Consider the following 21,527-nt stretch of genomic DNA (forward strand, 5'->3'; position numbering starts at 1 on the left):
TCTCCCCTTATCTCTTTATTTTCTCTCATTATTCCCCCCCCCTTTCCTTTTCTTTGGGCCCTTTTTTAGCATCTTACTTAATATGTGAAGGCAAGCAGATCACTACCCCACTATCTTTCAGAGGTGCAGGAAAATGTTTTGTTTTTCTCCCTGTTTGAAAATATACTACTTTGCTGGTAGATAAGCCCAGCTCAGTTTTTTGGGGGGGAGGGGTCTCCAATATAAATGATTTTTTAAAATTCCCTAGCCCTGTCATCCTTTTCATTGTCTGTGAACATGAGACAGTTGTTAAGGGAAGGAGTTCAAGCTTCAAGATATGACCTACAGGCAATCTTTGAAAAGATCTCATACATGCCTTAGAGAAGGAGTCATTGCCACACCTCCGTCCAGAGCAATGTAGAGCATTACTCTTGGAGTCTGCATCTTGAATTCCTGAATTCAGATCCTCACCCTTAGTCTCTTACTAGGTTATGTGATCCTGGACAAGTCATTTAACCTATCTGTACCTTAATTTCCTCATCAGTAAAGAGGGGATAATAACAGTACCTATCTCACAGGTTTATTCTGATGGTCATTGAAAAAATACATACAATGCTTCTTAAACTTTAAGTTTAAGCTGGCTCTTTGTGACCCTATTTGAGGTTTTCATACAAAAATATTGGAGTGATTTGCCATTTCTTTCTCCTGCTTATTTTGCAGATGAGAAAACTCAGGCAAATAGGATGAAGTGACTTGTCCAAGATCACATTGGACTGCCAAAGAGGCTTATTACTCAAAAAATTTTTTAAATCTCTTCTCTAGACATCCTCCACACATGGAAATCAGATTAAAAGCCTACTAAAATACTTTTGGAATAGACAACACTTCATTGAGAAACAGCAAAGAATTGACAATTAATACATACCACAGGATCTGTCATATATACCTATCTCTAGATTTATCTAGATTTATCTCTAGATAAAGCCTGTGTAATAGCTAAGATAAAAGAATAGAAATAAAATATCTTCCTTGGGCAACAGCCATATTAACTCACTCAATAAAATTTAGATTATGTAAGAAAACAGGAAAAACTATGCAACATTTGACTTCATATTGCAGAAATATAGAATTTGTTAATATTTGTTGAATCATTGTAGTCATATCTGACTGAGCTATGATCCCATTTGGGATTTTCTTGTCAAAGATACTGGAGTGGTTTTCCATTTCCTTCAACTCCTTTTACAGATAAGGAATCTGAAGCGAATAGAGTTAAGTGGCTTTTCCAGAGTAACACAGCTAGTAAAGTATCTGAAGTCAAATTTGAAATGGGGTCTTCTTGATTTATTGTACCACCTAACTGCCCTATTGATACTTAGGAAAACATAATGAGGAAGCCAGAATTATGTATTTTTCATCAATAAATTTCTCATACTATAAATACAGACCCTAAAATATTTCTGAGATTTCTATAAATAGCCTCTAAAGGAACCAAAATGTTATTACAAATGAAACTTTATCTGCAACTATCCAGGCATATTGATCCATATTGTCATACTAAAATAGAGTTAATCTTCAATTACATAGAAAGAAAAAAACTCAAAGTAAAGAAAAAAGAGAAGAAATGAAAACCATATAGGAACAGGAGGAAGTACATATCATCCCTATTCTTCTTGTTTTTGAAGTTTTTCCTGAAGATGCTTCTGATTATACAGAAAATGACCCAACATAGCTAGCAATTTCATTTACAAAATCTTATTCACTTGTGCAAAAGTTTGACAAATATTAAATATAAAAGAATAATAGGAAAATAACTCAAGTCCATTTTCTCTGAATTCTGTCCAATATAAAAGTAGAAATAAAATATCATTACCTGTCTTACCTAAAGAGAAAAATTCAAGTTTTTTTTGGTTATGATCCATATCTTCATGAGTGATATTTGCTAAAAGAAACACCTGTAATTGGTATTTTTAAAATTGTTGTTATTTTGTATTATACTGTCCTTTCTTCATTCTATCCATGTGTGTGAATCACAAAACACGTGTACTTTAAGACACTTGTGACTGCTAGTGAGATCCTGTTGACTGTAACATGAAAACTACATGTGAGAAAGATATTTTCCTGATATAACTTTTATACTTTTTCTTCCTCCCACCCCTTCATAACAGCATGTGCCGAAGACTTTTTCTATGTCTCTCAGGGAAGAGACACATCTATTGATGGTGTGGATGATGCAGAAGATTTTGAGAAGACCAGACAGGCCTTTACTCTTCTTGGTAAGATTCTCTTTTGGGGGGAGGTACAGTTAGGGGAATCATGATAATTAGACAGGGAGAGCAATATCTTTTTATTAAAGCTTTTGATTTTCAAAACATATGCATGGATAATTTTTCAACATTAACCCTTGTAAAATCTTATTCCAGTTTCTCTCCCTTTCCCCCTTCCCCTAGATGGCAAGTCATCCAATATATGTTAAACATGTTAGAAATATATATTAAATCCAATATATACATGCATATTTATACAATTAGCAGCAAGATAGCTGCACAAAAAAATATAAAATCAAACAGGAAAAAATGAGAAAGAAAATAAAACGCAAGCAACCACCATAAGAGTGAAAATGCTATGTTGTGAACTCAGTTCCCACAATCCTCTCCGTGGATGTACATGGCTTTCTTCATCACAAGATCATTGGAATTGGTCTGAATTATCTCTTTGTTGAAGAAAGCCACATCCATCAGAACTGATCATTGTATAATCTTGTTGTTGCCATGTGCAATGATCTGATTCTGCTCACTTCACTTAGCATCAGTTCATGTAAGTGTTTCCAGGTCTTTCTGAAATCATCCTGCTGATTATTTCCTATAGAAATATATAGTTCCACAACTTATTCAGCTATTCTCCAATTGAATAATAATATTCCATAACATCCATGCACCACAATTTATTATTCTCTAACTAATGAGTATCCATTCAGTTTCCAGTTTCTTGCCACTACAAAAGGGCTGCCACAAACATTTTTGCACATGTAAGTCCCTTTCCTCCTTTAAGATCTCTTTGGAATCTTTGGGATAAGCCCAGTAGAAACACGCTGAATCAAAGTCTGTGCACAGTTTGATAACTCTTTGGGCATAGTTCCAAACTGGAGAGCAACATCTTTGAGCAAGAAAACCTTGGGAGAGGAAATGTCCTTTTCTTCTGACTAAATTTCAAAGAATTCTAGGGTTCCAGAGCTAGGATTGTGGGGTTTCTAGGATGTAATCTTCATTTACAGAGACAGCAAAGTTAAGAGATACTTTATAGTTACTCAGAAACATTGTCTTTTCACTCCCTCCGGCCAGTGAAATAGATGGAAAGAGGCTATCTCAAGTATAAAATTAGTGAGTTTGATTAATATTCTATTTCTCATCATCAAAGCATGTGTTCGGAAACAGCACAGTGGAAAAAACCCTAAAGTGATTCTTGGGAGACCCAGAATTTAGAATCAGAGTTCTAAACGCTCTCTAAACTTTAGAGTTTTTCAAGTCTAGCCTTTCAACTTAGGAGGATGTAGGAAATTTCTCCTAGAATAACTCTTAGCAAATTGTCAATAGCCTTCATTTCAGTATTTTCACTGATGGGAGAGCTCCCTCCTTTTCCTCTTGAATCTGCCTTATTTCATTATTGCCCTGCCTCGGTGATTGTTTAAAAAGCAGTTCTTTATGTTGAAGAAAATAAACCTTTTTGTGACTTCCACTCATTGTTCTGCATTTTGGAATCAAATAAACTAATTCTAACACCTCTTGCCACTCTTTAATTACTTGAAAGCTAAGATCATGGGTTTCCTTATTTTTCTCCTAGCTTTGCTCTTCACAAGTCATTTCCCTTCTCTGGACCTCATATTCCTCTTATGAAAAGCAAGAAGGTTAGACTGTATTTGTTGTTGAGGGATTTTAGTCATGTCTTACACTGATTCCTTTTGGGATTTTCTTGGCAAAGAAATTGAAGTGATTTGCTATTTCCTCCTCCAAAGACTATATAGTTATAGCAATAATAATTATAATACCTAACATCTTTATAGTGTTTTACATATATTATCCCACTTAATTCTCATAATAATCTTGTGAGTAAGTGTTATTATTATCCTCATTTTACAGATAAGGAAGTTGAAGTTCAGAGAAGTAAGTTACTTATGCAGGGAATCATGGATAGTAAATTTCAGATGAAAAGTTGAAAGTCAGATCTTCCTAACTCCATGTGCAGTACTGTCTATCCATTACTCCAGACTATCTCCTAAAATAAACCGTAGGGTACTTTTTTATTTTAAAATTCCATTACGCATTAATTTTGCTTAAGCCTTTATTGTTCTGCCAGGCTTCTCTGAACATTGTCAGATAGATGTTTCTAGAGCATGATCCTCAATTCTTCTTTGCAATTCTATGTTCACTTCTATGAAGGCCAGGGGATGATATCCTACTCTATTATTGCTATAGATTCTAAATTCCTAATTGCAATCATTTAAGCTGTCTTCATTATGATTTAATTTCATTATAATTAAAAGAAAAAACAAATTTTCACTTCAAAGATAACAAAAATATTTCTGGAACTTTCCTACAACCAGGAAGTTGCCTTGACTAATATATAGGCAAAAATTCAGGAAGAGCTTCAATTAAATTCGTCCATACCCCAATTGAGTATTTGAGGAAGTTTAAGTGTACTTCTGAACTTTGGAAAATAAGAAGTTAATATGTTTATCTCAAAAATGTGGTTGTTGAAGAAAGGATGATGGATTGGAGTGATTGGTCCACATGATTAATCCAAGATAGCATTTTTTAGTTTTGATTTAGGTTTGGATATTGCACAGCAAGCAGATCTCCATGGAAGGAGAAGAAAATTGGGGTCTCAGCTCTTGAAGCTAGCAGATACTGTTCAGTTTTTCCAGTAGCTAAAGGACAGATTTGATTTGTTCTCCTTTTCTCAGGTCCCCTCTGCATTTCTTACATCACCACCCCAGGGCTTCCTTCTTGGGCCCTTTTATCCAAGGTATGCAGGGAGAAGGACATAAATTGGGTTAAGAGAGCACACAACATGTTTGGCCCCTAGTATTACTTTCTGCTCATAAGACAATGTTCTTTAAAATGTACTTTATAGCAGTCCTACTGAACAGAATGTATAAATCAGTACTTGGGGAAACATTACTCTTTGGAAAGTGATTAAAGATAGAATAGAGCTTTAGAATTGGGCTCTTGCTAAAAGACCTAAAATGTCAGATATTCCAAAAATCTTTTTATTTTATTATATTTTAAATTTATGAAATTAAATAAGCATTTTCATAACCTAGTACAATAAAAAAGACAGTTGTACATGAAATTGCAAATCCATTGTGCACAACTTGTTATTTTCTTCAAATATACAACTAAATTATCATGTAAATTTTTTCTTTCCTCCCCCTGAACCTAACTTGTCACATACCTCTAAACTGTACACTGTAAAATGAAAGAACCAGAGCTTAGGCTCCAGATCAGTAGGTGGACCCTGTAGAGAAAATGATCATAAGAGTGGGAAAGAGTCCTACCCAATAAGAAAGCACAGGTGAACTGGGATCTGCACCAGTGAAGGTATACACACTGATGAACTTAGGACACTCTTGGAGTTTATTGAATATGTCCAGTTTCTTATTCCTTTTTTCTTTTTTTCTTATCTTTGATTTTGTTGTAGTCTTCTGTATTCAGGAAAATCTTAGATATCATATAATCATATGATCCTAGGCCTGCAGTGTCATATAATACTGTTTCTCAGCCAGTATAAGAATCTCTACCCATTCCCCTAGTTATATTCTTTGGAGCCACATCAAAAAAATATAAACCTCTTTGTCTGCATTGAAGCCTTTTAAATATACAAAGACAGCTATCAGTTTTCCATCTAAATTTTTTAAAAGAAAACTTTGTAACTTCTATTAAAAATGATATGACCTTGTTCCTAGGACCCTTATCATCATTCTAGTCACCTTTCTCTGAATATTTTCTCATCTCTCAGTGTCTCTCTTAAAATGTTACTCCCAGAACTGGATACACAACCCCAATGTGTCTTGATTCATACAGAATAGTGGGATTTTAGCTTCTCATACACTGGATATTCTGCTATTCCTAATGCAATCTGAATTTATTTTTAGCAGTGATGCCATATTGTTGATTTATAATATTGTTTTTGTCTTTCTGAGATAACCTCAGTAAAGTGGTTAAGTTATCTTGGGGGTCTGTCAAAGCAGGGGGTACTTGACAATGAATTAGAGAGAAAGAAAAAAGGAAAACAATTGAAAGATTCCAGTTAAATGGATATTATCAAATCCTATGGCTTCCTCTTCCTTGCTGCTTTGGGCATACTGAGACACATACAAGACCTACTATGAGCACGAAAGCTTTCACTTTACAGATGAATGAAATATAGGTCACGTCTTTGCTTGGGGGGAGGGGCAGAGGGAAGAAGGGACAGCATACTTATCTTCATGCCTTATTCTGAAGCACCAGCCCCTACCCTGACATAACAGTAGTGGTTTAACTTACTTCCCTTTGACCAGTTCATTAAGTCATCATTTATGTCATATGCATTTGGTCCTTGAGTCATTTGAGGGATGAAGATTGGGGGAAGGGACTGTCAGCGTTAATCAAAACTAGTTTGTGATTGTGTGTGTATGTGTGTGTGTGTGTAAACGTGCATTATTCACTTCCTGGGTGATCTGTGACATTTTTTTTGATCCAAGCTGGCTTCCTCATATCTCCCAGCCTACATGCAGGGAATACAAACTCACTTTCCTATTAGCTTAAGTAAAGCATAGTCTTAATGCTTTAAAAAAATTTCCTTTTATAAAAACTAAAAATGTAATTTTTTTCATCATTCACACCTGGTTGTCCTGGACTATTGATATTTGACTGTGCATATTTATATCCATAGAGATTTGGGGAATTATGTTTATCATCTTTTATTATCATAAATATCTTTTATGAGCTGTTTTAGGTGTGTTTCTGATAGGCATGGTTAGCAGAGGAGTCTCTGAAGGGGAGGAGGGTGGACCTGACAACTGACTTGCCATCACAACCCTTATCATAACAATCCCCTGAAGAGTCTTCTTTGCTTTCCCCTGATAGCTCTTTAGATGTGTGTCACAGATGTTTGCAGGAGATTATATTTGGAAAACGATTATTACAGATAAATTACCTCTCCTTGTGAAACCATAAAAATGTCCTCAAAAATGTCTGGCTGAAATGAAGTCCAAGATGAGTCTGCATGATGACCACTTCTTTTTCACTTCCAAGCAAGTTATAATGCTACCCTGACCTAGCCAATCTGACCCAGGTGGTTCTGGGGAAGTATTTAATAGTTCAGCTCAGGAACTCTTTTCATCCTTAGCACTATTCCTTTGAATGGTGATTGATGGTCCTCTATTGTCTATATAATAGTTGGCTCTGAATAAAAACTCAAACACACACACACACACACACACACACACACACACACACACACATACACACAGAGGTAAATCTCACTTTTGTCCTGCCATGGAAATTGGAAATAATTCATTCCTTTTCCTTTATCTTTTAGGGGTGAGAGAGTCCCATCAGATAAGTATCTTTAAGATAATTGCTTCTATACTGCACCTTGGAAATGTGGAGATTCAAGCTGAACGTGATGGAGAGTCCTGTAGCATATCAGTGAGTTTTATACCCATGCCAGTGGGACAATTTACTATGTGGTTATAGATTTATACTATTTATGTACTGCTTTGTACTCCAAGGATATGAGGGGTTATTTATTTCTAATGATAATTTTTTTAGCTTGTACCTGGACAACTAATGTGACTTACTAGATAGTGGTGCCTTTTAAAAGGAACTAACTCCTCTCTAGCCCATGTGCTTTCTACAATGGAATTGAAAAATCACCTGGCTCTTCTCCCTAAAGAAGAGGACCAAGTGATTTTAGGTTTTCAATATCCTCACCAAAATCATGTTAGAGCTGGGTATTTGATATATGCTTATGAATATTATCAAGAGCCTCCAGGAGCATAGCAACCTATGAGATGCTGTCAGCAGGAAGGGCTTTGTGCTAGCCATTCCAAAGTAGGAGTGAGAACTAGCACATATCTCTTGTCTTTCAAGGATTTTTTAACTTGATTAGAGAGTTAAAATAAATATATGGTATAGACAAAGTAGAAATATCAAGCAAAAGTTACCTATAGAAATGCCAGATCATATTGTTGTCATTAATTACAACACATTCATTAGCACCTATTTTCATGACTATGTTTCTCATCCCTCAACTAGATTACAAATTACTTGAGGAAATATAGCAATGTTATTCAACCAGCTCTTCGTTCCTGGTACAAATCTTACTTGGTCATAGTATATTATCCCTGATAATAAGTTTATGTAATCTGTTTCCTAATATTTTATTTAAGATTTTTGTATCAATATTCATTAAGGGAATTGACCTATAATTTTCTTTCTTTGTTTTGACCTTTCCTAGATTAGGTTTTAGCACCTTATCTGTGTCATAAAAGGAATTTGGTCCCATAAGACAATGCTAACATAATGCCTTATGAAGAAATTATGCTCCATTTTCTTGAATGATTGACATCATCTTTTAGTATTTTAGAGAAACCTAGTAAAAATCAACTAATCAGTTGGCTACTTTTAATCAGTCAATCAATCAGTAAGCATGCATTAAGCACCCATTTTATGCCAGGTGCCATGTTCAGTGATGTAATATAAATCTATTCTGGATTTAATCCTTTACTTTGTTCAGGGGCATTAACAAAAATATAAGTTTTAATCTTGGTCCTCAAGATGATTACAATTTATTTGGTGAACTCGAAACTCTAGAAAAATCCAAAAAATCATGGAAAAATAAATTGAGATTTTTTCCCCTCTACATCTTAACTAGGTGAATTTTTAGATCAATCAGTGATTATTGGGAAGCAGAAGTTTCATCAAAAGAATGCGGGACTTAGGGGATATAGTTGCAAATCTAAGATCTGACTGTTGCTATTTATGTAACTCTAAGTAGTTTGACCTTATTGTAATGAAGTGATTATTATTTTTATCATCTGTAAAGTGGGGTTGACAACGCTTGTCCTCACCAGTTCATAGAAGTGCTGCAAAGCAAACTTGTTTGAAATCTTCACAGTCATATACAAGGTGGCCCAAAAGTCTTAGTACCTCACAGCTTTAATAGCTAGAAGACTTTTCATTGGGAAACTTGGGTTGGAGAAGAATGACAAATGATGCTCCTAAGTAATTTTGGTGATAAAAGTGAAGATCAGGCTGAAAGAATGTTCCAAATGGTAGTAAGATTAATGAAGACCAAGGAGATAAGGGATAGCCACTTCCCCTGAAGTGGTTAGAACCTGAATCTAGGTCTCCTAATTTCTCCTCTACAACTCTGTCAGCAAAAAGTAGCACTCTACAGGATGTTTCTCTTAAGACTTGGTTTTGATTTATTCCTCCAAGGCAAATGCAGTGGCTTTTCTGGATATATTTCCCCACAGTGAGCAGAACATCCCATGCTGGGCAGTTTTCACTTTTAATTAAAGCATGAAAATGTGCTCTGTAGCTGCCACTGTTACCTTGGAGATGCTATAACATACAATAACTTGGACACCAGAGGCAATTTGTTTCCTATATTTGGCAACCTGGACCCATAAAACTCATCTGTTCCTCACAATTCAGAGTATTTTAATGGATTTAGTACCATTTAATTAAGCTTAAATGTAATTGCATGATGCTAAATCCGTCTGTTATCATATTTAATCAACAGTCAGAAAGGCATGAGAAATCACATATGCTCCATGTGCCCTACTCTAGAAGCAGTGATCCTTGCATCTGGACTGGGTTCTCCCAAGGAGCATTGTGCCAGACATCTAACTTTCTTCTTTTCTGTGCTCTTCTGGTGCTGTCTGAGTATTCTCTTGGATCCCCATAGTAGTTGCCTTTCCCAAGGTCCTCTATGCCTGGCACCTCACTAAATTTACATTTTGCAAGCCTCAGTGAGAAAGCAAGCAGGCAATACTTGGGTATACATTGTTGCCAGGAGTATATTTGAACATCAGGGGACCTAGCCATGGTGCTAGACCTTACATTTAAGCACTTCTTGGAAGCCAGTCATCAGCATCAGCAAGCGGGAAGCTTGCCAACTCAAGGCCAGCCAAGCACCCTGTGGTTTTTTTACTTGAAGATGGATGGCTTGAAGTCAGAGATGCAAGCCTAGGTAGGGCAGGAGCATTTTGTGAATCCTCATTACAAAGCAAGTATAAAAGCCAAATAAATATCTAGCATCTCTGGACAATTAACCAACCCAAAAAATGCTATTGCTAAATAAGAGGAGGAGGAGAGGAGGAAAGACACGAGCTGGTGATTAAGAAACCTAGTCTTTAATTCTGGTACTATTTTCCATTTTCTAAGTGATTTTGAACAAATGACCCTAGGCAAGTCACCTAGGCTTCAATTTCCTCATCTGTGCAATGAAGAATTCAGAAGAGATATTCTTGAATAGTGCTAGTGTCTTATAATGATAATATCTCATTTTAAAGTTTATCCTCGTGTCCTTCCCTATCCCTCTGCTAATGTTTTCCTTTCCTTTTCATATGACCTTTATTTACCCAATATGTGTTAGCAGTTGGGAGGATTACAAAGAGATGTTAAGAAAACATTTTGTAAAACTTAAAATGCTTCATAAATGTGAACTTTATCATTCTTGAACTTGAGAACTAGAAGGACCTTCAAGCCCCAACATGGCACCATAGTGCACAGAGCATTGGGCCTACAATAAGGAAGACTCATTTTCCTGAGTTCAAATCTGGTTTCATACATTTGCTATTTGGGTTACTTCAGCCAAATTCCTGTATACCTCGTTTTTCTCAATTTAAAATGAGTATAACAACAGCATCTACTTTGCAAGGTTGAAGAAATGAGATAAAATTTGTAAAAAGTGCTTTAACTAGAGCTTGGAATCTACTAAGTGCTTTGTAAATGCTTATTTTCTCTTTCCCAAACCTTTCATTGTGCAAATGAGAAAACTGAACTCATATATACTTTCCACATTATTAATTGCAACTTGTCTCCTTTCTTAAAATTCATACTGTGTTTTGCTTTTTTTTTTAGATCCCCAGCACTTAGCACAGTGCCTGGCATGTAATAGGTGCTTAATGAATGCTTATTAACTAACCAAAATTGTGTCAAGTATGTGTAGCCCAGGTTTTATTATTTCTACTTTCTTACAGGGAAAGAAACTGAAGCATTTTAAAGTTCACACAAACTTGAGCCCAGGTTCTTTGGAAATCAAGCTTTCTTTGAAGTATATCACTCAGCAAATATAGGCTGCCACAAGGAACTAGATTTAAGGAGAAAGGTGGCTAGGTTGCCAGTGTTCATTTTCACAGAACATGCTCTCATTTAAATCTTACAAGGCAGTTTCATCAGAGACGTGTTCCATGAGCAATTTGGAACTATTATGGTAGCACATGACGTCATGGTCTTGTTCTGAAGGATTCTATTTCATGTTTAAGAGTTAAGAAACTTTCTAATAGGCTCTCTGCTGGGTTTTCAGCTTTCTCAGGTGGACATAGGCAAGGTAATGAAGAATGATCCAAATAATGAAAGAGCATTTCAGAGAACAAGCTAATTCTTATAAAGGAGATACATACTGGAGAAGACACATAGATTTTCTTGTAGGACCTCTCTACTGATCTCCATTGAGCAGAAAAACCCTTGCATTTAGTTTCTCTATGCATATTTGAACACAAAGGCCAGGAATTTGAATTCAGCTGTTTTATTGATCTCAGTCCCTGGCACCTCACACTTAATATATGTTTACTGATTGATTGGTTTTATTGCTCTCATTAAGGATTCTGTATCATAGCCTCAGAGCAGGAAGAACCCAAGAAGACATCCAATCATATTTCTCCTCTTGAGGCCAAGTAGGATAAGTGACTTATAAAAGTGATAGTGAGGACCCAAGATGGAATTTCAATTTGGGTCTTTTTTGATTCCCAAGTCAGAGCTCTTGAACACTCCTTGCGGGATAAGCTAGGTGGCACAGTGAATAGATCGCCTGACTGGGTGTGTAAAAGTTCCCAGTTCAAATCTGGCTTCAAACACTAGCTCTGTGACCCTGGGCAAATCATTTAATTCTGTTTGCCTCAGTTTACTCAGCTGTAAAATGAGCAGGAGAAGGAGATGGCAAACCATTCAAGTATCTCTACATTCCAATATCTCTGCCAAGAAAAACTCTAAATGGGTATAAAGAATCAGACAAGATTTAAAGACTGTACAATAACTTACATTTCACCATTGAAAAGGGGATCCTGAGAAGGAAAGCTTCCTGAGTTTCTGAGTGAAGATCTTTCCTGCAACATCCTCACGGGCTGTAATAACAATAATAATTGACAATAGAGAGAGGAAAGTAGATTTGCCTCTTGGAGGTCAGTTTTCCCATCTATTAAATGGGGATAATAATTCTGGGTTTGTAGATGGGCTAATGCATTCAAAGATCTTTGCAAACATTAATATATGAATATGTTGATTTTTTTTTATCATTACTACTCCAGCAATCTACACCTAGAGCCCACAGCAGCTGGAGCCAGGATTGCCATCTCTAGTTTCATTACTCCTGTTCCTCAAACATGCAACCCTGGGAATTTTTTGCCTCACTCAGCACCCTCGGCCCCCTTGCAGTTCTAAGGGTCCCAGTGCTGTTAGTTATTGGTCTTACTGAGCTCCAATAATCAAGGAGTCCTCCATACCCCTATCCAAGACTTCTATCCAGACTGAGTCCTAACATCAATGTGGGTTTTAGTTCCAGCCTACTACTGACTGCTTTTATGGACCTTGAGTTTGTTCTTCCTCTTTTCTAAACCTCATTTTCTTCATCTGTAAAGTGAAGTATTCAAGCTAAAGGACCCTAAGAGTTCCCTTCTAGTGTTGTGATCTCTGATTCACTTGTTCTAAATGGCTTCATAGACCCATGGAATTTTACAAATGTAAGGGACCTTAAAGATAGACTAGAGTAGTCTCTTCATTGTACAGAGAAGTTGATGCGATTTCTCTATCATCCCACTGGGAACAGGGAACAGAACAGATTCCTCTCTGGCTCCCAATTCAATATTCTGTCCACTATATCTGAGCTGTACCTTTCTAGGTAAAAAATTATTTCCCAATTTTTGTCTTCTGTCTTTTTGCATCTCATTTGGTTTGCATTTTGCTTTTGTTTTTGTTATACTCCCAATAGAGTTGAGTTTTTTAAGATCCCAATTAGGATTTTTTGTGGTGCTTAAAATCATTAATCTTGTTGGGAAACCTTCCCAGATATGGTTAATATTCATAGCATCATAGAATTTGAGCTTGAAGGTGCCATTATAGGGGTAAGTGGCACCCTCCAGCTTTGGATCTTTGTTCCTGTGATCTAGTCCAACCCACTCATTTTATACATGAGGAAATTGAGGTACAAAGGAGAGTGTTGTCTTTGTTCAATGCCTCACCATGTGAGTAGCAAACCAGGATTAGAACCTGATTCCTCTCCATCCTGATCTTGGTTTAGGAGTCCCAAGTAAGAAGTCAGGTTTTCCTTTTAAGACCCAAGCTGAGCCCTGGAAATAAGAATCAGTAAAGCTTGTCAACTCTCTAGTATTGCCCTACTTCACCCTCAGTGCTGTTCGTTGCACTCACTTTCACTTTAATAGCTTACAATTTCTCAAGATGTCAGTCCTCTCTCTGTTTCCTTCAGTCGTGTATCCCTCCCTGCCAATTACCTGGTGGTAGACAATGACAGATGAGGAAACCAACAGCACCAGAGATGCCAAGGGTGATTTTTAAAGCTGTAATAATTTAGTTATTAGCAGATGTAATGAACAATTCCTCTGGCACCCATCTGGTTCCAAATTACATCATTGTCTATACAAGGAATTACAGGTGTAAGAACTAGTATTTGTGGGTGTAAATATAATCATAGAATTCTAAAAAGGGCAAAACCTTCTTGTCATTCTTGATTCTTACCTTGTGGATGACTGAGATATGGGTGGAAAAATGCATTGGTTTGGTATGTAAGGGCGGGGTACGTGCACACATGCATTTGTGTCTTTGGCCTGGAAATTAACTCATCATTCTCCCACTAAATTCCTTCCTCTCCATCTCTCTGTTTCAGCCCCAAGATGAACACCTCAGGAATTTTTGTGCATTGCTGGGGGTTGAGCACAGTCAAATGCAGCATTGGCTGTGCCACCGAAAACTGGTTACCACCTCTGAGACCTATGTCAAGTCCATGTCACTGCAGCAGGTGGTCAATGCCAGGAATGCCCTGGCTAAACACATCTATGCCCAGCTGTTCAACTGGATCGTGGGGCATGTCAATAAGGCTCTACACACTACCCTCAAGCAGCACTCCTTCATTGGCGTTCTCGACATCTATGGGTAGGAATAAGCTTCAGGCTTTTGAAAATTCTCTACCCTAACTGCTTCTTCATATATTATTATTATTATTATTATTATCATTATTAATTATTGTTGTTATTTAATAACATGTAGATGGTGCCTTAAAGTTTACAAAGACCTTTTTAAATATTATTTTATTTTATGTTCACAAACTGTAAGGTAGATTTTATTATTAGTCCCTTTATACAGTTGAAGAAACTAAAGCAGGTAGAGATTAAGCAACCTAGGGTCACATAACTAGTATGAATCTGGGGTAGGGTTTGAACTCAGTTCTTCCTGTGTCTGAGTCCAGTGCAGTCTCTTCATTGTACAGAGAAGTTGATATGACTTTTCCATCATCCCACTGGGAGCAGGGAACGGAACAGATTTCCCTCTGGCTCCCAAACCAATACTCTGTCTACTATATCTGAGCTGTACCTTTCTATCCACTGAGCCACCTAAATCTCAGAGTGAAATGGAAAGATAACTGTATTCTGAGTCAGAAGGTCTTGATTTAAGAAGCTTTGTTGTAGATGAGATGTATGTCAGATCGAGTCACTTATGTCCTGCCCCCACACCATAATGGGCTGCAGTTACATATGGAGTTTACTGGAAAAAGCTTTTTGATTTTTTTTGACCAAAAAATCTCATTTTGTTGAGTGCTCTAGCTAGAATAAGGTGATATGTTAGATTGTGAAAATAGACAAGACTTATATTCAAAAAACCAATAAATAGCTATATGAGAATTGCAAAACCATTTAACCATTATGGGCCTCAATTTCTTCATCTGTAAACTGAGCTAAATTAGGTGTTGTTTAAGGTCCCTTCCAGTTCTGAGGTATTTCGATATTCGGGTTTGAGAGATAGTATCTTTGATTCTCAAATGAGTGATTAGACTTATCTTCTCAATTACTAGGAGCTTGCTGTCTTGAAGAATATTAGGAGATTTTGTTATGTTTTAAAGTTCAGTGACTCTCTCTTAACTGTTCGCCCTCACTGGAAGAACATTGTCAGAACAGGGTAATCATTCTAATGAGGGATATTAAATCTGTAAAAGGCTAAGAATGAGTTTATGAAGTTGATATAGCTCTGTGCTTGGTAGAGGCCCTGGCACATAATCAGATGAGTTCCAAGAAAGTGTTACTCTTAAGCCCGGGGAAAATCACAGTGATGTTTTCTACCCCATGGGACATGCTTCTCCATTGGAACCAGTTCATTATAAAAGGGTTATTGATTGGGTAAATGGGATATGCCTGCACCTCCATGTTTCTTTTTCTCTGACCTAACTTTTCCTATGGGGAGGCTAAAAATAGATTAATTCCTATTGGATCTTTAAGTTATGAAAGTAATGGCCTCTGACTAAAAATAGAGACCCTGAAGTTAGCATGGAAGCACCCTCGTGCCACAGTAAAAACAACTGCTGAGTGTGCTAAAACCAGAAGGTCTCTCACAGAAGTGTATCTTGGGACCAGTGCAATGGGAAATTCTGTTGAGTATGGAGAATCATACTAAGAAGATACTTTATCAAATACAATGACCTATTCACATGCTTTACTTTTAATTTATGGAATAAAACAAGCTTTGAAATAACATAGTATAATTTTTAAAAGATGATCATATATGAAACTGAAAATTTATTATGACATGATATATTCATTTAAAACAAAATTTTGTTAATCTGCTGTTGTGACTATTGTTCATGTTTGGAATTAGTAGAATAATAATATAGAAAGAGCATGAAATGGAAATCAACCAAAATTTTCCAACACATTTCTCCCAACTTTCTCCTAGAGGGCTACCCTTTAAAGATGAAAAAAAAAATGGAGAAAGAGAAAATTAAACAAAACTAACCAATAGGAAATGATAGGTCTAACATTGATGAGAGCAGCCACAACAGTAAGATAGCATTTGTATTGTATCTTAAGATTTGCAAGAAATAACATGTTATTCTATTTGAACATTACAGCAATCCCTGAGGAAGGTACTTATAATTATAGTCTTTTTATAGATGAGGAAACTAAGACTGAAAGAGATTATCATTTGCTTCAGGGTCACATAGTTAATTGTCTGAAGCACAATTTGAACTCATATTTTTTAATCCAGCATCTTATCCATTGTGCCATCTATATGCCTCAATCAGAGAGAAAATGAAACACATGATGGCAACTACAAGCACTGGTAAAGCACCCCCAGGGAGACAGAAGAAAGCAATAAAGACATCTTCTGAGTCCCACTAGACCACTCTTGCTGAGTATTCATTGGAGATTCTGGTTAGGCAGAAAGATCTGGAGAGATTCCTAAACCTCAGCAAAGGAACATGGAAAATGGCAAATACTTTCTGAACTTCAAGCTATAGTGAGGAAGAAGCAAGAAAAACCACATAAAATCACCTCTCTCCAGCAAATAGCAGCCACAAGGGAAGAGTCCGAGATCTAAAATTGATATATTTTGTGCACATGTGTGTGTGTATTTGTGTGTATGTGTAATTTTCCAAAATTCAATGTGTATGAATTGCTTTGACACTCCCTACTTCCCCATGATAGGTCTATATCTTGTGTCCCCAAAATTCTAAGTATCAAAAGTTTAAAATTGCAGTAAGACATAAAACTGTTTCAAAAGTTTTAAAACCACCATGTATAGAGATGTTTTGCTTTTTCATTATCTACCTGAATTGGACTAGAATGTTTCTTTTTCTGCTTATAGACAAGTTAGATAATTGCCTAAGAAACCATTAACTTCTTTAAGTAATAACCTAATCTTCTATAAAATAGGGAGAGGGAGGATGCCTGTAGCAATCTATACTATAGACTGACTTTTCTCAAGTTTTGGTCTTGGAGGTTTTTTTTTTCATGGTATTTTTCCCCTACCATTTCTACTGATTTATTAACATTCTGTGTTTCAAAAAGTGACCTAATATTTTACAAATGTCCTGAACTCATTTTATAGCCACTGATTAGTTAATTAATTTTCTGTTTTTCTTTGATCTTGGCTAATTTTTGCTTCCAGAATTGTGAGCTGATGAAATACCATACTACGCAAGGGGTATAAAGACCTGTGGTCAAACAGATAGGAATTTATCCTTGAAGGGGAAAAAAATCAGGTTACCAGAAAAATCTGTCACCTTTGTAAGGATACTTCTTCTTACTGACTTGTACTGAGTGATAATGTTTTTTGCATGTATTTTGATATACAACCTGATACATGAAAGGAGAAAGATCTTTTCAGACTGACTCAGCCAGGGAAAGCTTCACCTAAGATAGAAAGGATGTTAGAATTTGGATAGGTCCGAGAAGAGGTCAGTGTTTCCAACAGAACAGAACAGAAGCATCATAGCAGGTTACAGAAAATGTATTATAAGGCAATGGGGAAACTATTTTACTTGAAGCAGACGATCTAGTCAGAGTAATAGCCTTGAATCAACAAGAACTTATGTGCCATATTCCATCCTAAATGCTGAGAACTTATACAGAATGGCAAATACAATCCTTACTCTCAAGAAGTTCACATTCAGATGAGGAAGATCACATGTAAATAATACTTAAACACATGAGGTATACAGAATGGGTGGAAAAACACTAATGGCTAGAAGGACCAGGAAAGGTCTCCTGCCAGAGATAGTATTTGGTCTGTGTCTTTAAAGGAAATTAACTGGTAGAATGAGGAGAAAGAGAATTGCCAGGATAAAGACATGGAGATAAAAAATGCAGTTATGTGTAAGGAAAGAGCACCTTTGGGACGCAGCATAACATATAGGTCTGTGGAGCTAAATCATCAAGTACACGGATGGGATTAAGTAAGAAGACTGAAAAAGTAAGCAGTACTCAGGTTGTGAAGAGCTTTAAATGGCAAGCAGAAAACTTTAGAGAGCCACTGGAGTTTACTGAGAGGATAGGGGGAGATAATGATGTTACATAGAAATACTATACTTAAGAAAAATTACTTTGACAACTGAGTGGAGACTGGATTGGAAAGGAGAGAGATCTGAGTCATAGAGAACACTTTGAAGATTTTGAATCCAGACAAGAGGTGATGAGGACCTGAACTACAGATGGCTATGTTAGAGAAAACCGATGCAGTGCAAGAGATAGAACTGAGATTGGGCCATAGATTGACTATGGGGGGGTGAGTGGGAATGAAGAATAGTTGGGGATAAGGCTGTTGGCAAGTGTAATTCATTTTGGTAAGTTAGCTAATAAAGGAAGGATTGATAGATAAATAGAGCACAGTGTAAAAGTTTATAAGCTCAGCACCAGTGAAACGCTGAAGGAGGGTTGGTATATTTATTTTGGGGACAGAGGACAGAAAATGTTATCTGTGAGCTTTAATACTACTAGCTAAGAAAGTCTAGGGGCAATTACCGAGGTGGTGCAGTAGATAGAGCACTGGGTCTAGAAGGCTCATTGAAACAAGTATGTCGGAATTACTTCACATGGGAATCAGTGTATTTGGACTTTGAATTTGAGTGTTAATGTTGCAAATTAATGTTGTTCTTATTTCTTACATTGTAGTGAATATAAAAATAGTACATTATACATCAGCTGATGGGCAAATATGAATAACAACACACAGGTAGGAGAAAGAGAACTTGAATCTACAATTCAAAGAACAGGAAAGCAATTTTGCCAAATTTACAGAAATGAAAGCAGCATTGACATGTTCATTTTATTCTTAATTGTGCTTATAGGGGTAGAGTAGGGGAATGGCTAATATAACATGACAGATAATCAGAAGTTATTTATATTTATCTCTGGAATGCATTCTTTATGTCAAGTCTAGTGAGAAAAAGCTATTTTCATGATATATTTTTTTTGTGGGGAGAAGAAGGGTTCAGGTCTATGATTTTATTGGTGAAGAAGGACTTCCCTGGGAGCTAACTCTTTCCCTTGCAATGCAGATAAGCAATTGCTTTGCAATATGTAATCCTATAAAGTTGTCTGTGACCCTGAAAGGTTAATTGACAAACAGGCAGCATAAGTTGAAATTAGGCCTTCCTAATCCTTAAAACAGCTTTCTGTCTATGTCTATCTTTCCATCATGAAAAGACATCACATATTATTGTTGTTTTTGTTGTTTGGTTATTTCAGTCTCATCTTTATGACCCCCCAAGGAAATGGTTTGCTATTTACTTTTACAGTTTCTTTTACAGATGGGGAAAATGAGGCAAATAGATGTTAAATGACTTTCCAAGCATCATACACTAGTAAATATTTGAGGGAACTCAGTTCTTCCTGACTCCAGGTCAAGCATTCTATTCACTGCACCACGTTAGGTGCATTTATATTTTACCTGCCATATTTTCTTACTTATGTACATAGTGCTTTCTCCCAATGGAATTTAAATTCCTTTAAGTGGTCTTTTTATCACCAGTACCTAGCACAGTGTAGGTAGTTTTAAAAAAAATTATTGAATAAATGAATGATAGAACTTGTGATTTTTGAAAGACAGAGCTTAGGAAAGAATTATTTGTTTCTTTATAATGAGCAGTCACAAAACAAGATAGAATGTTATGTGGTCACTGCTTTGTGGTACAGTCAGATTTTTTTAAATGTTGCATAAGAGCTCTAGCACACAGAATTCTGAGTTCTCCACTTTCACTGAGTATCTTTCCCATTTCAGGAAAGAATAAGTAAGTTTTCTTTTTTATTGAAGGACTCAATCTCTATTTCAGTCAGTACAGGGATCAGGCCACTAGGCTAGCTCTTTTATGTTAATTTTACAACTGGCATTCATTAAATATTATTTTATAGACAATCAATAGCACATTTATTTCCAAGTGAGGACTTAGAAATAAAATGAGATAGAGGGAGAAGAAACCATGTGGTTGCTCAGTGGCCAAAAAATATCTTGGATGCAAACGCAATTTGAACATTTCTTTTCCCATCTGTATTCTTGCTTCCACACAAGTTGGCTTGCCTTCCCCAGGCATCAAATGGAAAATGTTTTTTTACTTGAAATCATAATTCACTGGTTAGGAGTCCATGTGCCAGATCAGGAGATGGGCTTTGATAGGAAATTGAGTATGTTTTTTCCTATTTATCTATCATGTAGACTGAAATATGATTTCATTCATTCAGTAAATATTTCCTGAGTTTCTATGATATGGTCAAGTGCTATGAGAAATTCAAAGTTTTCTGAAAAACATATAGGATTTCCCAAAAAAACTAAAAATATTTTTTAAATATTCAGGATTATGTTCCAGTAAATGGGGCATTTATTAAGCTCCTCTTGGCTGATCTCTGGCTAGGAATATAAAGGTAAAAATGAGATGATCTCTATCTAGAAAGAACTTGTAGTAACTTTGAGTGGGGTCATAAGGGAGGGAAGGAGATGAAGAAGTGGGCAGGAAGAGATACACAATCAAAATGTACACAGATAAAAAGTGCATGTTATTTATTCATTTATTTTTAAAAGGCCTTTGGTATAGGGAAATTTTGATAAAGAAACTTTTCCTAATACAAATCTGTAGCTGTTAATAGAGGATTACTTGAGTCAAGAAGAGTTTGAATGGCTCGCTTGGGTCATACAGGCTTAGATTCATCAAATTCAGGTACTGGCTCATCCTCTGAATTCCTTGGCCCGTGCTCTATCTACCATGTCTGTGGTCTCTATACAGAATAAACACAAAGTAATTTCAAATGAGTTGAGAGAGGTATTGGGGAAGGGAAGTTAAACTATGAAATCAAGACAAGCATTTTAGATGGTGTAGCATTTGAACTGAGCTATGGAGATTGCTAGCAGTCCTCAGAGGCAAAGCCCCAGAGTCAGACAACCCATAAGGCAGTAGCTGTGATGTCACATTCACTAAATTTTAAATGATAACCAGTGAACTAAGAAAATTTGATATATGAATTTCTAATGAGATAAGTGAGAGAGGGTGATTACTGGCATCAGAAACCAGTGATTGGTTTTTACCAAAGGATTCACCCATTTGTTGCTGACTCTAATCCAAGTCCTAATGCAGTCTTATTTAAAATATAATTTAATTAGAAAAATTGGATTTCCATCCAGCTTCAAAAGAACACTTACTTCTGTAGGAAAAATTGGAAGGGAATATGCATTGGGGACCAAGAAGTAGCTTTCCGTTATACCTTTAGGTTACCAAGACATGCCCTGAGG

The 21,527-nt window shown here is 36.3% G+C and overlaps 1 protein-coding gene across 1 annotated transcript in view; it reads left to right on the top strand.

The window, feature by feature from the left end:
• MYO5B (myosin VB) overlaps positions 1-21,527 on the top strand; it is a 518,558-nt gene that overhangs the window by 283,692 nt on the left and 213,339 nt on the right. The window contains exons 8-10 of the mRNA XM_051969631.1: positions 2,145-2,252; positions 7,555-7,664; positions 14,146-14,411. Coding sequence (XP_051825591.1) covers positions 2,145-2,252; positions 7,555-7,664; positions 14,146-14,411 — 484 coding nt within the window. The remainder of the gene's footprint in view (positions 1-2,144; positions 2,253-7,554; positions 7,665-14,145; positions 14,412-21,527) is intronic.

Source organism: Antechinus flavipes, chromosome 1 (genome assembly GCF_016432865.1).
Source record: "Antechinus flavipes isolate AdamAnt ecotype Samford, QLD, Australia chromosome 1, AdamAnt_v2, whole genome shotgun sequence".
NCBI lineage: Eukaryota > Metazoa > Chordata > Mammalia > Dasyuromorphia > Dasyuridae > Antechinus > Antechinus flavipes.